The sequence below is a fragment of the Salmo salar genome, chromosome ssa11 (assembly GCF_905237065.1).
Source record: "Salmo salar chromosome ssa11, Ssal_v3.1, whole genome shotgun sequence".
NCBI classification, from domain to species: Eukaryota; Metazoa; Chordata; class Actinopteri; order Salmoniformes; family Salmonidae; genus Salmo; species Salmo salar.
The window spans coordinates 26,772,501-26,789,443 of NC_059452.1; the positions used below are offsets into that span (position 1 = coordinate 26,772,501).

The 16,943-nt window shown below is 42.5% G+C and overlaps 2 protein-coding genes across 4 annotated transcripts in view; both read left to right on the top strand.

Moving 5' to 3' along the window:
• Positions 1–11,610, top strand: part of LOC106562351 (enhancer of mRNA-decapping protein 3) — a 33,976-nt gene extending 22,366 nt beyond the window's left edge. Inside the window, exons 5-7 of the mRNA XM_014127180.2 lie at positions 71–224; positions 7,508–7,725; positions 8,160–11,610. Of these exons, the coding sequence (XP_013982655.1) occupies positions 71–224; positions 7,508–7,725; positions 8,160–8,494 (707 nt within the window). The 3' untranslated portion in view covers positions 8,495–11,610. The remainder of the gene's footprint in view (positions 1–70; positions 225–7,507; positions 7,726–8,159) is intronic.
• A 525-nt stretch (positions 11,611–12,135) lies between these two features.
• LOC106562350 (tyrosine-protein kinase CSK) overlaps positions 12,136–16,943 on the top strand; it is a 40,556-nt gene continuing 35,748 nt past the window's right edge. The window contains exon 1 of one of the 3 annotated variants that reach the window (XM_014127175.2): positions 12,136–12,346. The gene's annotated coding sequence lies outside the window, so the exon portion shown is untranslated. Of the gene's footprint in view, positions 12,347–12,381; positions 12,748–16,943 lie in introns of those variants that run through there. The other 2 variants (XM_014127176.2, XM_045689286.1) reach the window with 2 other exon arrangements.

The following is a 16,943-nucleotide window of genomic DNA, read 5'->3' on the forward strand; positions in this document are numbered from 1 at the left end:
TAATCTGGCTCAATAACAACTAATACATGTTTATTTTCCCCTGTTGTCTCTCTCGCTCCTCTGACTGTAGACTCTGGCCTGGTTGTCCCCAGTGTGTCCTACGAGCTTCACAAGTGTCTTCTGGCCTCAGCGGAGCGGCATGGCCTGTCTCTGGAGCGGAGGCTGGAGATGACTGGTGTGTGTGCCAGCCAGATGGCCCTCACTCTACTGGGGGGCCCCAACCGGTGAGTGGCTAGGTGGGCTCCCTCTACGGTGGTGACATCACATGCAACAGGCTTCATTGACATCAGAGTCGTGTTCAATAGGCACGAAACTAAAGAAAATGGTTTGAAATGGGGAGGTACTACAATATCTGAACTTACCCAATAAGAAATGCTAGTTTTTGCTTTCAGTTCCAAGGCATTTTGCTACGGTGTGCCCTAATGAACACGACCCAGGTTTATACAAACATGCCTTTATCCTACTATTTTTTTTTCATTGTTTCTTGTATTGTTGCCGTGGTGACAAACTGTAGTGAGGTGTTTTAAACAGGCATATAACCTTGGGGTGCTCCCTGTAAAACACTGATCAATGAAACTCTGGATGTATTGGCCAATTAGAGGTTTTGAAGCCACCGGTCGGACATATTGGTAGTCCTCAGAAGAAGCAGTCCTCCATAGGAATGAATGGAATTATATGTATTTTGGGAACAGGCAGAAAGTCAAATAATGCTTAGATTTTTTTTATGTTCAAAAGCTTGAATAAGTAGCTACTGGTCATCCAATGTGATGCAACCGTAACAATATTGCACCTTTAGCTTTAGCTGAGAACCCGTCTATTCATTGATTTGAATTTTACTGTCGGGTCGGATTTTGTGCTGCTCGTAATGAGGGACTTGTTTCCATCTGTGAGGAGGCGGTGCACAGCTCAGGGATATTCTAACGGGTAGTGGTATGATAGCTAGCTGAGCCCATGTCCACACTTGGCTAGCTGAGATATCTAGCTTACAGACCTGAGGGACAAACAACCTGACCCAGCAGCAGCTACTCTTCCTCCATCTAAGCTAAAGAAACTGAGAACTTTGGAGAGCTGACAGGCGAAAAGGGAAAACGATAGAGCCCGGGCCAAGACTAGAGTAAACCTTGGATTTGCGTTCACACAGTGGAGAGAACAATGAGAGTTGAAGGGATTCAAAACCGACAGTTTGGATTTTTTTCTACTGAAAACGTAAGACATTGTTAGGTAGATAATACATCTTTCTAGATATAAAGTGAAATGATGGTTTTGCTATTTAGTTATAAATATGTATGCAAGTGTTTATTTTGGATTACTTATTTTGATTGTTGTTTTCAAGCCACGCATCCAATAGTTTGTAAACTCAGCAAAAAAAGAAACATCCCTTTTTCAGGACCCTGTCTTTCAAAGATAATTCGTAAAAATCCAAATAACTTCACAGATCTTCATTATAAAGGGTTTAAACACTGTTTCCCATGCTTGTTCAATGAACCATAAACAATTAATGCGCCTGCGGAACGGTTGTTAACACACTAACAGCTTACAGACGGTAGGCAATTAAGGTCCTAAGTTATGAAAATTTAGGACATTAAAGAGCCTTTCTACTGACTCTGAAAAACACCAAAAGAAAGATGCCCAGGGTCCCTGCTCATCTGTGTGAACGTGCCTTAGGCATGCTGCAAGGAGGCATGAGGACTGCAGATGTGGCCAGGGTAATAAATTGCAATGTCCATACTGTGAGACGCCTAAGACCGCGCTACAGGGAGACAGGACGGTCAGCTGATCGTCCTCGCAGTGGCAGACCACGTGTAACAACACCTGCACAGGATCGGTACATCCGAACATCACACCTGCGGGACAGGTACAGGATGGCAACAACAACTGCCCGAGTTACACCAGGAATGCACAATCCCTCCATCAGTGCTCAGACTGTCCGCAATAGGCTGAGAGAGGCTGAACTGAGGGTTTGTAGGCCTGTTGTAAGGCAGGTCCTCACCAGACATCACCAGTATCAACGTCGCCTACGGGCTCAAACCCACCGTCGCTGGACCAGACAGGACTGGAAAAAAGTGCTCTTCACTGACAAGTCACGGTTTTGTCTCACCAGGGGTGATGGTTGGATTTACGTTTATCGTCAAAGGAATGAGCGTTACACCGAAGCCTGTACTCTGGAGCGGGATCGATTTGGAGGTGGAGGGTCCGTCATGGTCTGGGGTGGTGTGTCACAGCATCATCGGACTGAGTTTGTTGTCATTGCAGGCAATCTCAATGATGTGCGTTACAGGGAAGACATCCTCCCCCCTCATGTGGTACGCTTCCTGCAGGCTCATCCTGACATGACCCTCCAGCATGACAATGCCACCATCCATACTGCTCGTTCTGTGCATGATATCCTGCAAGACAGGAATGTCAGTGTTCTGCCATGGCTAGCGAAGAGCCCGGATCTCAATCCCATTGAGCAAGTCTGGGACCTGTTGGATCGGAGGGCTAGGGCCATTCCCCCCAGAAATGTCCGGGAACTTGCAGGTGCCTTGGTGGAAGAGTGGGGTAACATCTCACAGCAAGAACGGGCAAATCTGGTGCAGTCCATGAGGAGGAGATGCACTGCAGTACTTAATGTAGCTGGTGGCCACACCAGATACTGACTGTTACTTTTGATTTTGCCCCCCTCCCTTTGTTCAGGGACACACCATTCAATTTCTGTTAGTCACATGTCTGTGGAACTTGTTCAGTTTATGTTTCAGTTGTTGAATCTTATGTTCATACAAATATTTACACATGTTAAGTTTGCTGAAGATAAACGGAGTTGACAGTGAGAGGAAGTTACTTTTTTTGCTGAGTTTATTAGCTTGTGCAGCTTATTAGCTGACTTTGACATTGTTATTTTTTTTCATTTGAATATAACATTTAGCTTCACTAGTTAGTCCTAACTAGCTACCTAATTTACGTGTGTAACGTTGCTTGACCTTGTGTTATATTTCTGTGGTCTGAAAGTCACGCTGTGATATTACCTAGCTAGCTATTTCACACACTACTCTACTGGCACAGAGTAGCCATGATCATAAAGTTCAATTCAGATACACAAAATGAAACACAATGCAACGGTTTGTTTGATTGGAAGGGTCTAGTTTTAGAACCTGTCATTTCGTCGGCTGGATTTTCCAAGATTCATTGGCGAAACGGTGTCAACTTCACGTCTCTTCTTCTTGATCTGAATGCCCTGTCTTTAGTCAGCTGTTGTACAACACAACATTCTAAAACTAGCTAGTTTTGTCTCCTGTTGGCTGTTGTATCTGAACTGGACTTCATTGCTTGACGTCAAAGCTCTTGAAAATATTTTTGAACCAGAAATATTATTTTTCAGTCATGAAAGGAATACATTTCCATCAACACCTAGCAAGCCTGTTTCCAGCCAGTATCCAGTATTGAAGCAGAATCAGATCGGTAAGCACAGGCTTTAGCAAAATATTTTTGACCATGTTGTCTGTTCCATCATGTTGTTTCCCCTAGCTAGCTAAGAACAATAAGTAGCATCTTTTAATGCTATGCATCTATCTAGCTAGGCTGTTTAGGAAAATGAACTGCACAGGATTTACTTTGATTATTGATGACATTCTAGCCCAACATGATCCTACTGCATAGAGATGTTACTATGTTATTCCCCGTTTGAGCTGTCTGGCTGAGATGTAAACAGACAGCCCAAAATATATACATGCATTGAGTGTAAGACTGTAACATGACATTACATGACATGACTGGAAACATTAAGTCCTCATTCTGTCTAATAGCCTACTAACTCTAACCCTCACCCTACCCATTAATGTATTTACTCTGAATATCTAAGACTGATGGTTATCAAAGGCAAATATTTCATAGTTGTCAAATGGTAAAATCGTATTCCAAATTGGGATTGATGGGGAATGTTTTATTTGATGTCTGTCTAGGTCAGGGATGGGCAACTCCAGTCCTCTGGGACTTGATTGGTGACACACTTTTGCCCCAATCCCAGCTGACACACCTGACTCCAATAATCATGGTCCTTAGTTTAGAATGCAATTTGTTGAATCAGGTGTGATTATTATAGGGCTTGGGGAAGGTGTGAAACCAATCAGGCCCCCCGAGGATGGGAGTTGCAGTCTTACCTCATTTCTACCAGCCACGTGCAACTGGAGGCGAAAAACTCTAGATCACCTTTCCTCCAGACACCGAGACACATACAAAGCTCTTCCTCGCCTTCCATTTGTCAAATCTGATCATAACTATATCCTCCTGATTCCTGCTTACAAGCAAAAACTCAAACACGAAGTACCAGTGACATGCTCAAATACAAAAGTGCACCGATGAAGCGGATGCTAAGCTACAGGACTGTTTTGTTAGCACAGACTGGAATAGGTTACGGGACTCATCCGATGGCATGGAGGAGTTTACCACATCAGTCACCAGCTTCATTAAGTGCGTTGATGATGTCGTCCCCACAGTGACTGAACGTACATATCCCAGCTAGAAGCCATGGATTACAGGCAACATCCGCATCCGCACTGAGCTAAAGGCTAGAGCTGCCGCTTTCCAGGAGCGGTACACTAACCCTGAAGTTTATAAGAAATCCGCTACGCCCTCTGGCGAATCATCAAACAGGCAAATTGTCAATACAGGACTAAGATCGAATCCTGCTACACCGGCTCTGATGCTCGTTGGATGTGGCAGGGCTTGCAAAACAGATCTGCGTTCTTACAAACATGAATGCATGTCTTTAAAGCAGGAAGCAGGAGAATGGAGTTATGGTCTGATTTGCCCAAGGGAGGCCATTGTATGTGTTTTTGTATGTGGAGTAAAGGTGATCTAGAGTTTTGTTGCACGCTACAGTTCTGCACTGATGGTAATGAAAATCTATAGACAAATTACTCACCAAATATGATTCTGTCTTTCAGCTAAAGGAGACTACAATAAGTTTTGAAGGTGGAGTGTCTACACATTGAAAACTGCACAGGACTACACCTACATCCCTGAACTTCAGGGAGCAGTGTTGAGAAGACTGGGCTCTCAATTGTGGCTACCAAGGGGAATGATATTCCCTGAAGTGCCACCACCAACAACGGATGACCCGCTACAACTTCAAGGAGACGTCGACATGCGACACAGGATGCAGTTAGCACACCTTTGAGCGGGGAAGGATCTGAGCTATGGGCCTACAACCAAACATATATAAGGGATGTTGGTGTGGGTGAAAATAAACTTGTGTGAGAAACCAAATTTGTGCATTCTTTATCTTGCAAATTGGTGTCATTATTGTATTTTTGGAATGGTTTTAGAATTATTTACTTAACTGTTCTGTTTTCCTGGCTATCTATGCTCTTGTCGGTTTTCACTTCAAATTAGCAGACCCACAGGTGGGTAGATATCCAGAAAGACGGCTGGACCACCGTGGTGTAAATACAGTACAAAACAAGTCGGTCTGATTACACAGATCAGGTCAAATAAAGTTTTATTAGGGAGATGAACAAATATACAAGGCAGTATCTTTAAACTTCTTGAAATAACAAAAGCACTGTGTTATGAAAACATTCTGATAAAGTACTGAACTGATGTCACCCAGACCAAGGACAAAATAAAAAAATGACTTCTAAAAATGTCACCAAATTGAGTATTTTCCTTAATTGTGATTGAAATGAAGAATAAAGTAAAGTGTTGCCGTGGAAAGTGTTCAACTGTTATGTAAACATACTTGGTAATAAATAACTGAAATAGTGCAGTTGTGAAATGGCAGCAGTTGTGTTGTACGGTGCAGGAGTCTCCCTGCAATTCAGGCAGGTGCACCAGCGAGATTGTCTGCGATGTGGGATGTCTGGAGATACTAGGATAGCTCTCCGGTACTCCATGATGTCAAAAATAATTCCAGTTAGACTGGAAGCATGAACTTAATTACAGCATGCTGCCAAATGTTGTGTGATATGATTTGAATGTTGTGAAACGGGTAAACAGTACCACAGGTGAAAGGTTTTTACTGACCTTCATCTCGGCCAGCCTCTCTTCTTGCAGTCGGGCAGATCTTTTCAAGTTCTTTCTGTCCAATTCTTTCTGCAGCCCTGGACAGGCTGCGGCTCTTCAAAACTGGAATCCTACAGAAAAAAAAAACATTTACACAACACAACACTATTAGGATTGTATTGTAATGTTCACTACATGGTATTTTTTATGAGTAACCAATATTGATTTTCATGCAGAAGGGTCAAGTATCACACTTCTGCAATCACTGCACAACATCTTCATATGTAGCAATAGCTCTCGAGAATCAAGGGGCCATCCCAATAATGTTATTAGCTAGCTAGTATAGGAGTCCGAAGGGCAAAGGACTGAATGCATACAAAGCCAAGATTATTTTACATGAATGCAGGTCTATAAAGTCAAAAACAAAAACATTTTAGACTGCTTTTTGTAAGTTAGCTTGCTAGCTATCATCAGATTGCTATTTATTATTGTACCAGGCAGGGAAATTTACAGTAACTATTCTCAACCTGCTAGTTACCTTGACATCGGTGACTACCGATGAGTAATGGGGTTTCTGGGAAATCCGGTTGAAATCTTGAAAGAATACAGCATTCTTGCCAGAAGGGTCTCCAAAAACATCTGTTACGCAGTTACGCAGTGAAGATATAAGTATTTTTTTTTTTGTAGTGGGGACAATAACATTGTTACTTTCTAAAAATGATACTTTACAGAAATGTTTATATATATATTATTTTTGTGTGTTTTTGTTTAGCTCACAAAATATAATTAAAAAATAATAGAATAAACATTGTAAAAACAAATGTAGACATTAATAAATATTTTTTTTAAATTACAATGGTGGGGGAGCACCAAAATGGAAGCATGGCTTCAAAACAGCCCCCCCCCCCCCCCTGTTCGTCGTCTAGTGTATCTAAAAATTCATTCTCACTGTTAAGTCAAGAATGTCTGACAGGCTGTGAATCTTCCATTTCCCCTCTGCTTTAGGCTTTTTTCTTTGTGCGTGTTAAGGAGTCAATGCAAATACCATATTTATGATGAATAGACAGTAGCTTTAGCAATTAATCATGACAGAAAGCCAATACTTTGCATGGAAAGGTGTAGCAGCCTATTGAAAGCGTGAGGTGTTTATGATCGACATAGGACACAATGCTCCACTGACCTTGATTACAATGACTGCAGATAAAGGCTTCCTCTGGTGTTTATGCTGTAGTTGAAGAGTTGTGTTTTATAAGAAAGGGAAACCCTTGCACAACAACCAGTTTATTACCCATGCAGTCCTGAGGTGATGATAATGCTCCTTTGTTTGCAGTTTGTGGAAATGGCAAATCATGATGTTCAGATCAGTCATGATTGTATTCTGCACAATTAATTATCTCAATGAGGACAATAAAGTTTGTCTAATCCACCAGTAATCACATATCCCAGGCCTTGGCTTGTACTATTTGTATTGATAAGAAATCAAAATAAGACAACAACCAAATCACCTTTGTCTCTTGGATGTCCCCAGGCTGACACCTAAGAATAATCACCAGCGTCCCACGGTGGCCCTGCTGTGTGGCCCCCATGTCCAGGGGGCCCAGGGCATCAGCTGTGGACGGCACCTGGCCAACCACGAGGTGGAGGTCATCCTCTTCCTTCCCAACTTCGTCAAGATGCAGGAGTCCATCACCAACGAACTCGCCCTCTACAGCAAGACCAGCGGCAAGCAGGTGGCCAGCATCAAAGGTACCGACTTATCCTGACTAACAAATTTGTTCTCTGTTCACAGATATTATCAGCTTTTGAAATCATTAGATGTGATGAGACTGTAAATGGAAAGGTAAATGGACTGTAGATATTGAAAATGGTGAATCCACTTCCTTGTTGTGTGTTTTTTTTGTTTGCATGAGCTGTATAAAAAGTTCATTGTTTTCTAATCTAGAGTAGACACTTCCCTCTGTTATATACTGAACAAAAAAATATAAACACAACATGCAACAATTTAAAAGATTTGACTGTTTATATAAGTTCATTGAAATAAATTAATTAGGCCCTAATCTATGGATTTCACATGACTTTTAACAGCGGTACACTGAAACAATGTTGCCCTCTGCTGGAGGTGTAGCTACACAGAAGCTTTTAGTTGAAACCCTGATCTATGTCCCTCTCTCTCCTCCCAGACCTGCCGGTCAGCCCGGTGGACCTGGTCATCAACTGTCTGGACAGCCATGAGAACGGCTTCCTAAGGGATCAGGCCTGGTACCTGGCGGCTGCGGACTGGGCCAACCAGAACAGGGCTCCGGTACTCAGCATTGACCCTCCAGTGAGTGGCCAGAAGCAGGCCGTGGAGGCCAAGTGGACCCTGTCTTTGGGCCTGCCCCTGCCTATAGATGTTGGGGAGGCTAGGGTCTACCTGTGTGACATCGGGGTGCCCAAGCAGGTGTTCCAGGAAGTGGGCATCAACTACCATTCGCCCTTCGGCTGCAAATTCGTTATTCCTTTACACGCTGCATAGCAGGACCTGCTACAACATATCAGCCCTGGCTGTGAACAGGATTGTGTTGTCATTCTAGTGAAATACAAAAGGCCTTCTTAGAGGGTGATGTGTACAGTTACTGAAAAAAGGTTATGGGGGGATTTCAGAATGTGCACTTAATTGTATTGCTGGTTGGTATATGTTTTTCCTTTGCTCCCAGTGGACCCCTGGGAGTATATCGCGTGCCACGGGAGAAGGGTAAAGCTCCCAAGAGGAGGGCTTCCTGATAAGGGCTATGTGTGTGTATTGCCCTCCTCTAATAACCAGTCTGAGTATGTTATGTTTACAGAGAGCTGACTAACCACTAGGAGTCAGTCTCTATCTATGACCCCTGACCCTGACGGTGTGACCAGCCCTGGGCCTGAGACATACTTCCTGTTTCCTACTGTAGATTGTGTGGACTGGAGACCACATGACCTGGCTGACCCAGTGCCCCACAGCAGAGCTCAATCTCTCTTGCCTCTCTGGGAAAAGCCCTATGATCTGAATTAGAGATTTTGGTTGAAATGCCATATTCTCACTAAATTCAGTTGGTGTGTTTTTCTTAAATTACACTTTTTGGTCAACATCGATTGAAGCAATTTTCAATTGAAATGTGTAATTTAGCTAGCACTAGTATCAACTCGAAACAAACTAATTTGTTTGTCTCTATCTAAGAAGAAAATGTTTAAGAATTTGTCTGTTTTTGATAAATAGGGAAGATGTTTTGGATTTGTTTGAATGCATATATTTTCTAAGCTGCATCTGGGCTATATTTTTAACAACACTGCAATGAAAGATGTAAAGTGGTGCTCAACACTTTTGTTTCATTGTATTTGTGTTACCGTACAAACAAATAGTTTCTCGGTCTTTTGCACTTCTCATATGAAATCATATCTTTGTTTGACACCTGTCAGATAAGGCCACATACAGTCTTATAATAGTTTACAAGGGTATGCATATGAATCTGTTAAGTAGCTATACACAGTAGAAAGGTACACATGCTCTACCTCTGCTGCCGTGACTGTCTTCTTGCTTCAGGTTTTGTAAACATGTCATTTGCCAAGCAGTACCATTTAGTTTACACTGAATATTACAGCATTTGTCAAGAAACAAGAAATGTAAGTTACTTTTCCTAGTAGTAGCCATTGTACCATTTTTAATTTACTTTCAGATAGGCTTGGGTTTGTATTTAATTTGTGTTGGCAATATGCAATTTAAATTCTGAACACAAGCGTTAGATGTGAAGCTAAACAGAGGGGCCACAGTAGATAAGACTAGGATTATTTTTTTTGCAATCATTTTGAAAGCGGATCTTTAAATTCGCTTGAGCCCGACTTGGATTTGTGTGAGACGTTCGGTGGTTGTGTAAACAGATCTGTGATTGCAGACCTGTTTGGTCACGTACTGGCCAGGATGTCTGAATTATGTTTGCAAACGATTAGCAATTTTTGCAAACACTCGGTGCATCTTAGTATGGAGTGCAGACATCGTGTTTTAGGGAGCTTTTGTGAATGTGTTAGATTTAGGTTTGGCTATGTTTCTCCCAGGGCAGTTTTCAATCACTGGGCAGTCATTGAGGCTGACTGCTTTCTTGAAAACTGTATGATACACTTTTTTATTCTAAATACAAATATTGGTGTGTTTGCACATGTTTATTTTCATGGGTAGTCGATGAGGATTGATCTGAATTGATCGGGTTACAACTTTGCAAACATTCATATGACTTGGAAGTACTGTCTTGTCTGTATATCTGCTCTACATTTCCAAACGACTAAATCAGACTATTGTTAATAGTGCATACAGCTCATGTAATACAGTGAATCAATGGCATCTGTTGCCAATTGTGTTCTAGCTGGTAGGGCTCTTTGAGTTTTCATTTCTTTTTGTTTATCTCTGGTAATGTTGCTCAATAATGCTGTGTCGTGCAATGAGCTTTCTCACTTATTACAAGTGTATGTAGCCTATTTTTGTAAATGTATGCCATCTCACTTGCAATATCTGTAGTTGGCACCGCAGTATTGACATAACATGTTATGATGTGAGAATAGAACAAAAAAATGTATCTTTATAAAGCATCCAAATCACGTATTTTAGCCTAGTTGTTGGGCTCCTTGAGGCTGCTGCTGTTGTCAGCTTTGAGAGGAATGCCATCAGATGGCCTGTTCCTGCATGTGATGCCAGAGAGTTATGGATGCTGAGGTGAGAAGTCTTACAGGAGATTTTTTGTCACCTTAAAGTAGTACTTTCAGAAATATTTCCCAGGGAAAATATGATCTTGTATTGTGACACTCCAGCCCAGACAGATTTATTTTAAAGTGATTTATGGTCATATTGTTACAAAAGATTTGCCAGAAAACAGGCCATGTTTTCACACAGCCAGTTAGTCATATTCTTAAGGACTCACAGTAATTGTTTTGGGGAAGTGTCCTCTTGGTAGCTAGCAATGGGACAGTGGCTAATCTCATATGATGTCATGATGGAGGAACTAAACCATTTTTGTTCAAGTCATTACAGATTTCATCTTTAAGAAAAAAAATGTTTACTTAAGTTTATTTTTTGAGGAATTGGTGTGTAAACTGGAATAATAAACGTTATCCTTTATCATAAAGGAATTTCAGCAAGGCAGTTGAAGCATGTGACACCACAAGTATTTGTAACTCTGTATGCAGGTCTGGTCCAAGTTGACACTGTTCTGTATACTGAGATCAAGCTTGAGAATGAATGACTGATAATCATTAAATGTGACACTGCATAGAAAACATCAAATTTTTTAAAGGGCCTCAATTTTTCAACACACTTCCATTTCAATTGCTGTTAACCTGTTTGTTGTAAAAAGACCACTTCATCCATTTTATATAGAAAATACAGGGGGGGCAAAATGTGCCACATGCACTACTTTTGTAGGAATTGAATCTTGAGACCACATTTGATTTATTTTATTTGAGTTATAGCTAACCCACAGCTACAATTTTGTTTTGGGTGGAAAAACGTTTGGTACAAGATCATGCGTGGGAGTGTGTATAGTAATTGTTAAAGATCTCCAAGCCACACTTTTTATTTAGCTGCAGCAAATGTAGTGTTTTTGTTTATTAAATGGACATGTGGCTACTCTGCATGTTTGTGTTCACACATTATTTGTATGGTGGAGTACTGAGGATGCATTTTCACAGGTTGTCCACCAGATGGTTCTATGTAGCCACAACCCGAGGAAGCTACAAGGTAGCCTATGTGCTGTGCTGGGGCGATGTCAAAAGTTTGCCTCGGTTTCTCTTTTTACATTTCTAATGGGAAACCCAGCCAATTTTAATTATGCTTAGTGCTGGCAGCTTTGAGATGAATGCATGCAATAGGTGGCGAAAGTCATCAGAATTGATACTGCCTTGGAGAAGATCAAGCATTTCATTCAAATGGTAAAAAACAACAACACAGAGTTAATGACATATCAGTAGTGAAGGACCATAACATTAGGTATTCTTCTCTCGATATCTTTTTCCTGCAAACTGCAACTTGGCCGCATTCTGTTGGAGATATTATTTTTGCTTCCACATGACTGGTTTGACCACAAGGTCGTGCTCACAGCTCACACTTCTTCAGTCAGCTGAAATTCCCTTGTGTGTTGCTGCCAATAAATGAGCGCATGCGTACTGCTGCTGCTGGTTGGAAGGAAGGAAGGAGGGGGAGACCATCCATTTCATTTACGAGGCCTGTGCGATCTCATAGAGCGAGCGTCAAATTGGGATATTCATCTTTTTACTTCAGATAAACTGGATGCTCGCAATAACATACTTCTCCATGGCCTGCCGCGTTAAGTTGTAAAGACATCTGGTCAACATAAAGCGATAGCTTACGGTGAGTTGTTGTACACTCAAGCAGTGTCTCTAGCGCTGTGCTGCAATACCATCTCAGCCCGGAAAGCTTCCCAATAATTTGAAAAATGTCAAATTAGGCGGTTTTGTATTTTTGTAATTACTTTCTTACCGCTATTATAACTACATCTATTAGCTTAATATAATTGCAAGTTGTTTTTAATGGCTCAACAAACGGCTCCACCCATTTAACCGGTGCAATTAGCTAGCTACATTAGCGACCTCCGCGTTCCTTCGATCAGTCGCATTGACTGACTGGTGCCGGGACGAGGAGGGTCAGCCAATTGATGGAACCAACGGGTTATTTGACGGGTAGTTTGTCTGCGTTTTCTGTCTTGTGGCCGCTGACAGCTCAGCAATAACGAGAAGCAAGACAGGAAGTGGGTATGTTACTGTCCGCATGGCAAAGTGTTACTGCATGCTTGAATTATATTGTTAATCGTCTGGACTCGTGCACAACTCAATCTAGTTACAGTTGTGGGTGACTGGTTCTGTGTTCCAAACTAATATGTCAGTTTGTGATTTGTTCATTGTTGTGATTTAGGATGCTGTGGTAATCAATCCTTTATCTACACATGTCTTGTAACATTGTTGTCCCTAAATGTTGCAATGTAACCCCATGTTATCGCGTGCTGTGGCATGCCTGTCTGAAACCATGTAGCCTCAACTCATTGTTGTGCCACACTTCGCTACAACCTTGTCTAAGTCATTGTGAGCCGTAGCGATAATCAGCAGCTATAGCATTTGGTTATGTCCAGTTGTTTTGGTTGTCTCTTCTTGTGGCATTAGTTAGGCAATAGGCTTACATGCCATTGGAAGTATAATATTGTGAATGTGACAGAGCACCAGCATCTCGTTGGTCTTGGCATGATGTGCTGTCAGTTACATTTTAAAGAAACAGGCGTCAAAAGCCTATAATGAATGCAGTGTGAAATATTTGGTCTACTTTTTAGGGGTCATGGGCGGTCACATGAACAATTTGGGCATCACAGAGGAGTAATTAACAAAATCACTTCTCTGCCTAACAAATGCCCCATCTTCACTATCTGGTTATTAAGTGCAAAGTGTAATGTAGCATGCTACTGTAGCTTTGGGTTTTCCATTAGAGAGATCTGTTATCAAGATGGTGGGAGGAGATGATCCTGGCATTCATTATCCTCCAAGGTATTTGGAAACCAGACTGCAACATGTTTGGGATCTGTATGTTGTCTGAGCTGGGCCTTCTGTTGGGGTGTCCACCTGGTGCATGGAGGCTGACTGAGTGTTTGCGTACCAAGTATCCCAAAGTGTACTCTTGTGCACTCCGCTCCTCAAGGTAAGTGAACAAGTGTGCACTTAGGGCATAAGGGTAGGCTGTAGAATTGGTATGCTGTGAGTGAAGATATGAAGACAGCCCTGTCTATCTGTAAAGGCAAGCAGACCATCTACTGATACCCTGATGAAGGCAGTTGTCGAAAGGCATTGTTTAAAAAGGTTGCAAGCAAACTTCCATTGTGGTACCCAGAGTTGCAGAATAGATAGGTTAGCTGACAACGTCATGAAAACGATGTGCACGCTTCCATGAGTCAAAGTCAGCGTGTTGTGATAATGGATGGCCAGATTGCTTGCAAGAAGGACAAGAAATGACCATATGGGAATTGTGGCTCATTTCATCTTATTGATCCCATGTCTTTGTTTTGAGGTTTTTTAACTGATTTTATGTCGGTGCTAATATGCCTGAAATTCTCTAGCTAGTTAACCGAGCAATGTAGCAATGTATTTGACAAGTGCTCATTGTGTCATTATTTTATAAACATTGGACACAAAATATACACGTTGTCTACAATCTAAGCCAACCCTGTCTGTTTGGCTCCATCGTTGAGCACGCCTCGGGTTTTGTTCCTAAACAACCAACCAGTCTGTCTTTCACTTAGCTCCAGTGTTCATGCACCTTGGTTTGATAGTGAGATAGGGACAGACCCAATCTACTGAAGCAGACCCATGCAGGTACGGAATACATCGACCACACTAACCACCAATACAATACTCTGCTCTTTGTCAATAGCTCACTCTGCAGTATTGATTGACTGACTTGCATTAGCCACTGAGCAGGGCAGGCAGAAGAAGACTAGAGGTGTCAGTTGAAGCTCATTTCTGCTCTCCCTTGTCTCTATGAAGTATTTAGTATCTCAGAGCTCAGCTTACACACTAAGCAGGAAGGGAGGTAATGGCTGCTGCTGCTCTGTCTGCTGCACACTCTCTCATTAGACATCTTAAGCCTGGCCAACAGGCCAAGGACCCTGACCTTTAAACAATTGCCACATTCTCTTTTTTTTTTTCTCCTCCCAAATGTGTTTAAAAAAAAAAAAATCTCTGAAATGCATGTTGATTTTTGTTTTGTAGATTTGTGTAATCCTCAATTGAAAGTGGCATTAAGATGATCTGGTGGGCACTAGACTAGCGTACCTAGATGTTTTTATTCCCTTTTACCTCCAACCTCAGTCAGTTTAAGCTGGCTTGGCAAAGTTGTTTTTTGAGGAGCAATGCCGTTTTGAGATGAATGAGTTGGTTAGTTGTTGTGTGTGTCTGAGCAGTGCCTGTGCGGTTTGTTAGGGCTGGGAAGGAAAGAAATTGCCCCACACCCCCTGCTCTTTCGTCCAACAAGGCACTTCAGGGGCATGAATTTGAGCTACATTCTGTTTCTTGAATATCTAGCAGTAATATGGCGAGAGAAGTAGCCTAGGCCTAGATGGTGTTTGTTGACATGCACTCTGACCCCTGGCTTCTGTATGTGGTGGATCATGCTAGGATCAATTTAAGTTATCCAATCAGAACCATGTCATACATGTTTTAGTAGCACCACAAGAAGTGTACTACAATGCACTATAATTATTTTCAGCTTTCAAAGAGGCTGGCCTTGTAGCCTTTCAGCTTCGTATTATTCTATGTCATTAAAACAACCCTGGCACTGTGGTCTCTATGTAACATGGGAGTGGAGGTGGCAGAGAGCCATATTAGCCCTGCTCTCTCTTCTCCTGTTGCTCCTATGTCTCCTTCTCTGTTCAGCAGCTGTGGAAGGAAGGAGCAGTGTTGTGTTGGGGCCCACAGGGAGGGCCGGACCCCTCCGGCCCTGCCTACCGCCCAGCAGAATGGGGGCGTTGTGGTGGCGGTCTGAGGCACAAACACAGTGGGCTAGCATCTCCATCTGGGCAGCGGCTGGCAAGGCAGGCTGCTCCTTGAGATGGGCATGGATCTCCTGCTACTGGGCCTGCTGGACAGCCACAGGGACCCTCACACTTCTAAGGAGAGCACAGCCGCTGGCCACACACACACACACACACACACACACACTGAGACCCAGTGAGACACTCATTCCCTGCTGAGAATCATTTTACACCAATCTGACCCTAAACCCAGATTAGAATAACTGCTTAAGGTGCTATTTGTGTAATTGAGTTTTTGCATTGGTGTGTAAAAGCACACATCTTCTTTCCTTCTATGAAAGGTCCTACACAGATTTTGGTAGATTGTGGTTATCGTTTTAAGACACTCACAGGTACACTGACTAAGAATCACATTCACACCACTACTTTCAGTAACTGTTGCCTTCCCAGGTCAATCGCTGTGTGTATGTCACAGAGAAAGGGTGACATGGGGAGAATGCCCCCAGAGGTGAGGGTAGTTAACTTGACAAGCAGACAGCAGCGCTGCCTGCCATATCTGAGACCTGCTGCAACCCAAACTTTTTTTTATCTCAGTAATCACTCTCAACAGGAAGTGATGATTTAAAGACGGCACTGAGAGACATTCCACAGCTCAATATAGTTGACAGATTTATAGGAGAGGTGATTGAAGTTCAGTCTCTGAATGCCATCTATCCCTTGTTGCCTTTCTCTCCTATGATTCCAACCTGTTTTAAGACACAAACTTGTTTTAGAAAACCATTGCAATCCCCTATTGTGTGAACTGTCAGGTGGCCACTTAATTATTCAAATGTTGGGCTTTGGAAGGCATCAGTCAGGGTTTTGTGTTTGTGGGAGCTGATTTGAATTAATGAGCAAAAGATAAAAGTTGAGCCGATGGGAAGTAAGGTCACTTCCTCCTCCAGATGGAGCCATGCAGAAGGGCTCACATCAAGACACTTTGTTACGTACTGGGCTGGCTGTGGCTGACTAACCTGACTGACTGGCTGTTAAACTGATGAGGATGATGGCTGACCCTTGTTTGGCATCATGGACTCTGATTGTGGCATTTGATCTGGGAGCGGGCATATCACTGAAATGTTATCAGTAGCTAGGCCTAGCCTGCACGTCAGCCATATTGAGTGTTTTGTCAAATTGCTGTGGTCTGAGGGGGCTTTGCCTGTTTTAGTCATTATATTTCTGTTGGGGATGTGGTATTAATAAGTGACCCTCATTGTCTTGTCCACACAGGGTTGAGGTTGTTCTGGCCCTGTGGTCACCAAGCTAGCAGGAAGTGTGTGGAGTCACTGCAGGGAAGAGATGTATGCTGCTTGCCTGTCCTGTATTTTAGCCTGGGGTTTCCCCTGCTTTCCCCGCACTTCCCTAGGAGCAGGTAGATGGTAACTTTGGTAGATGTGT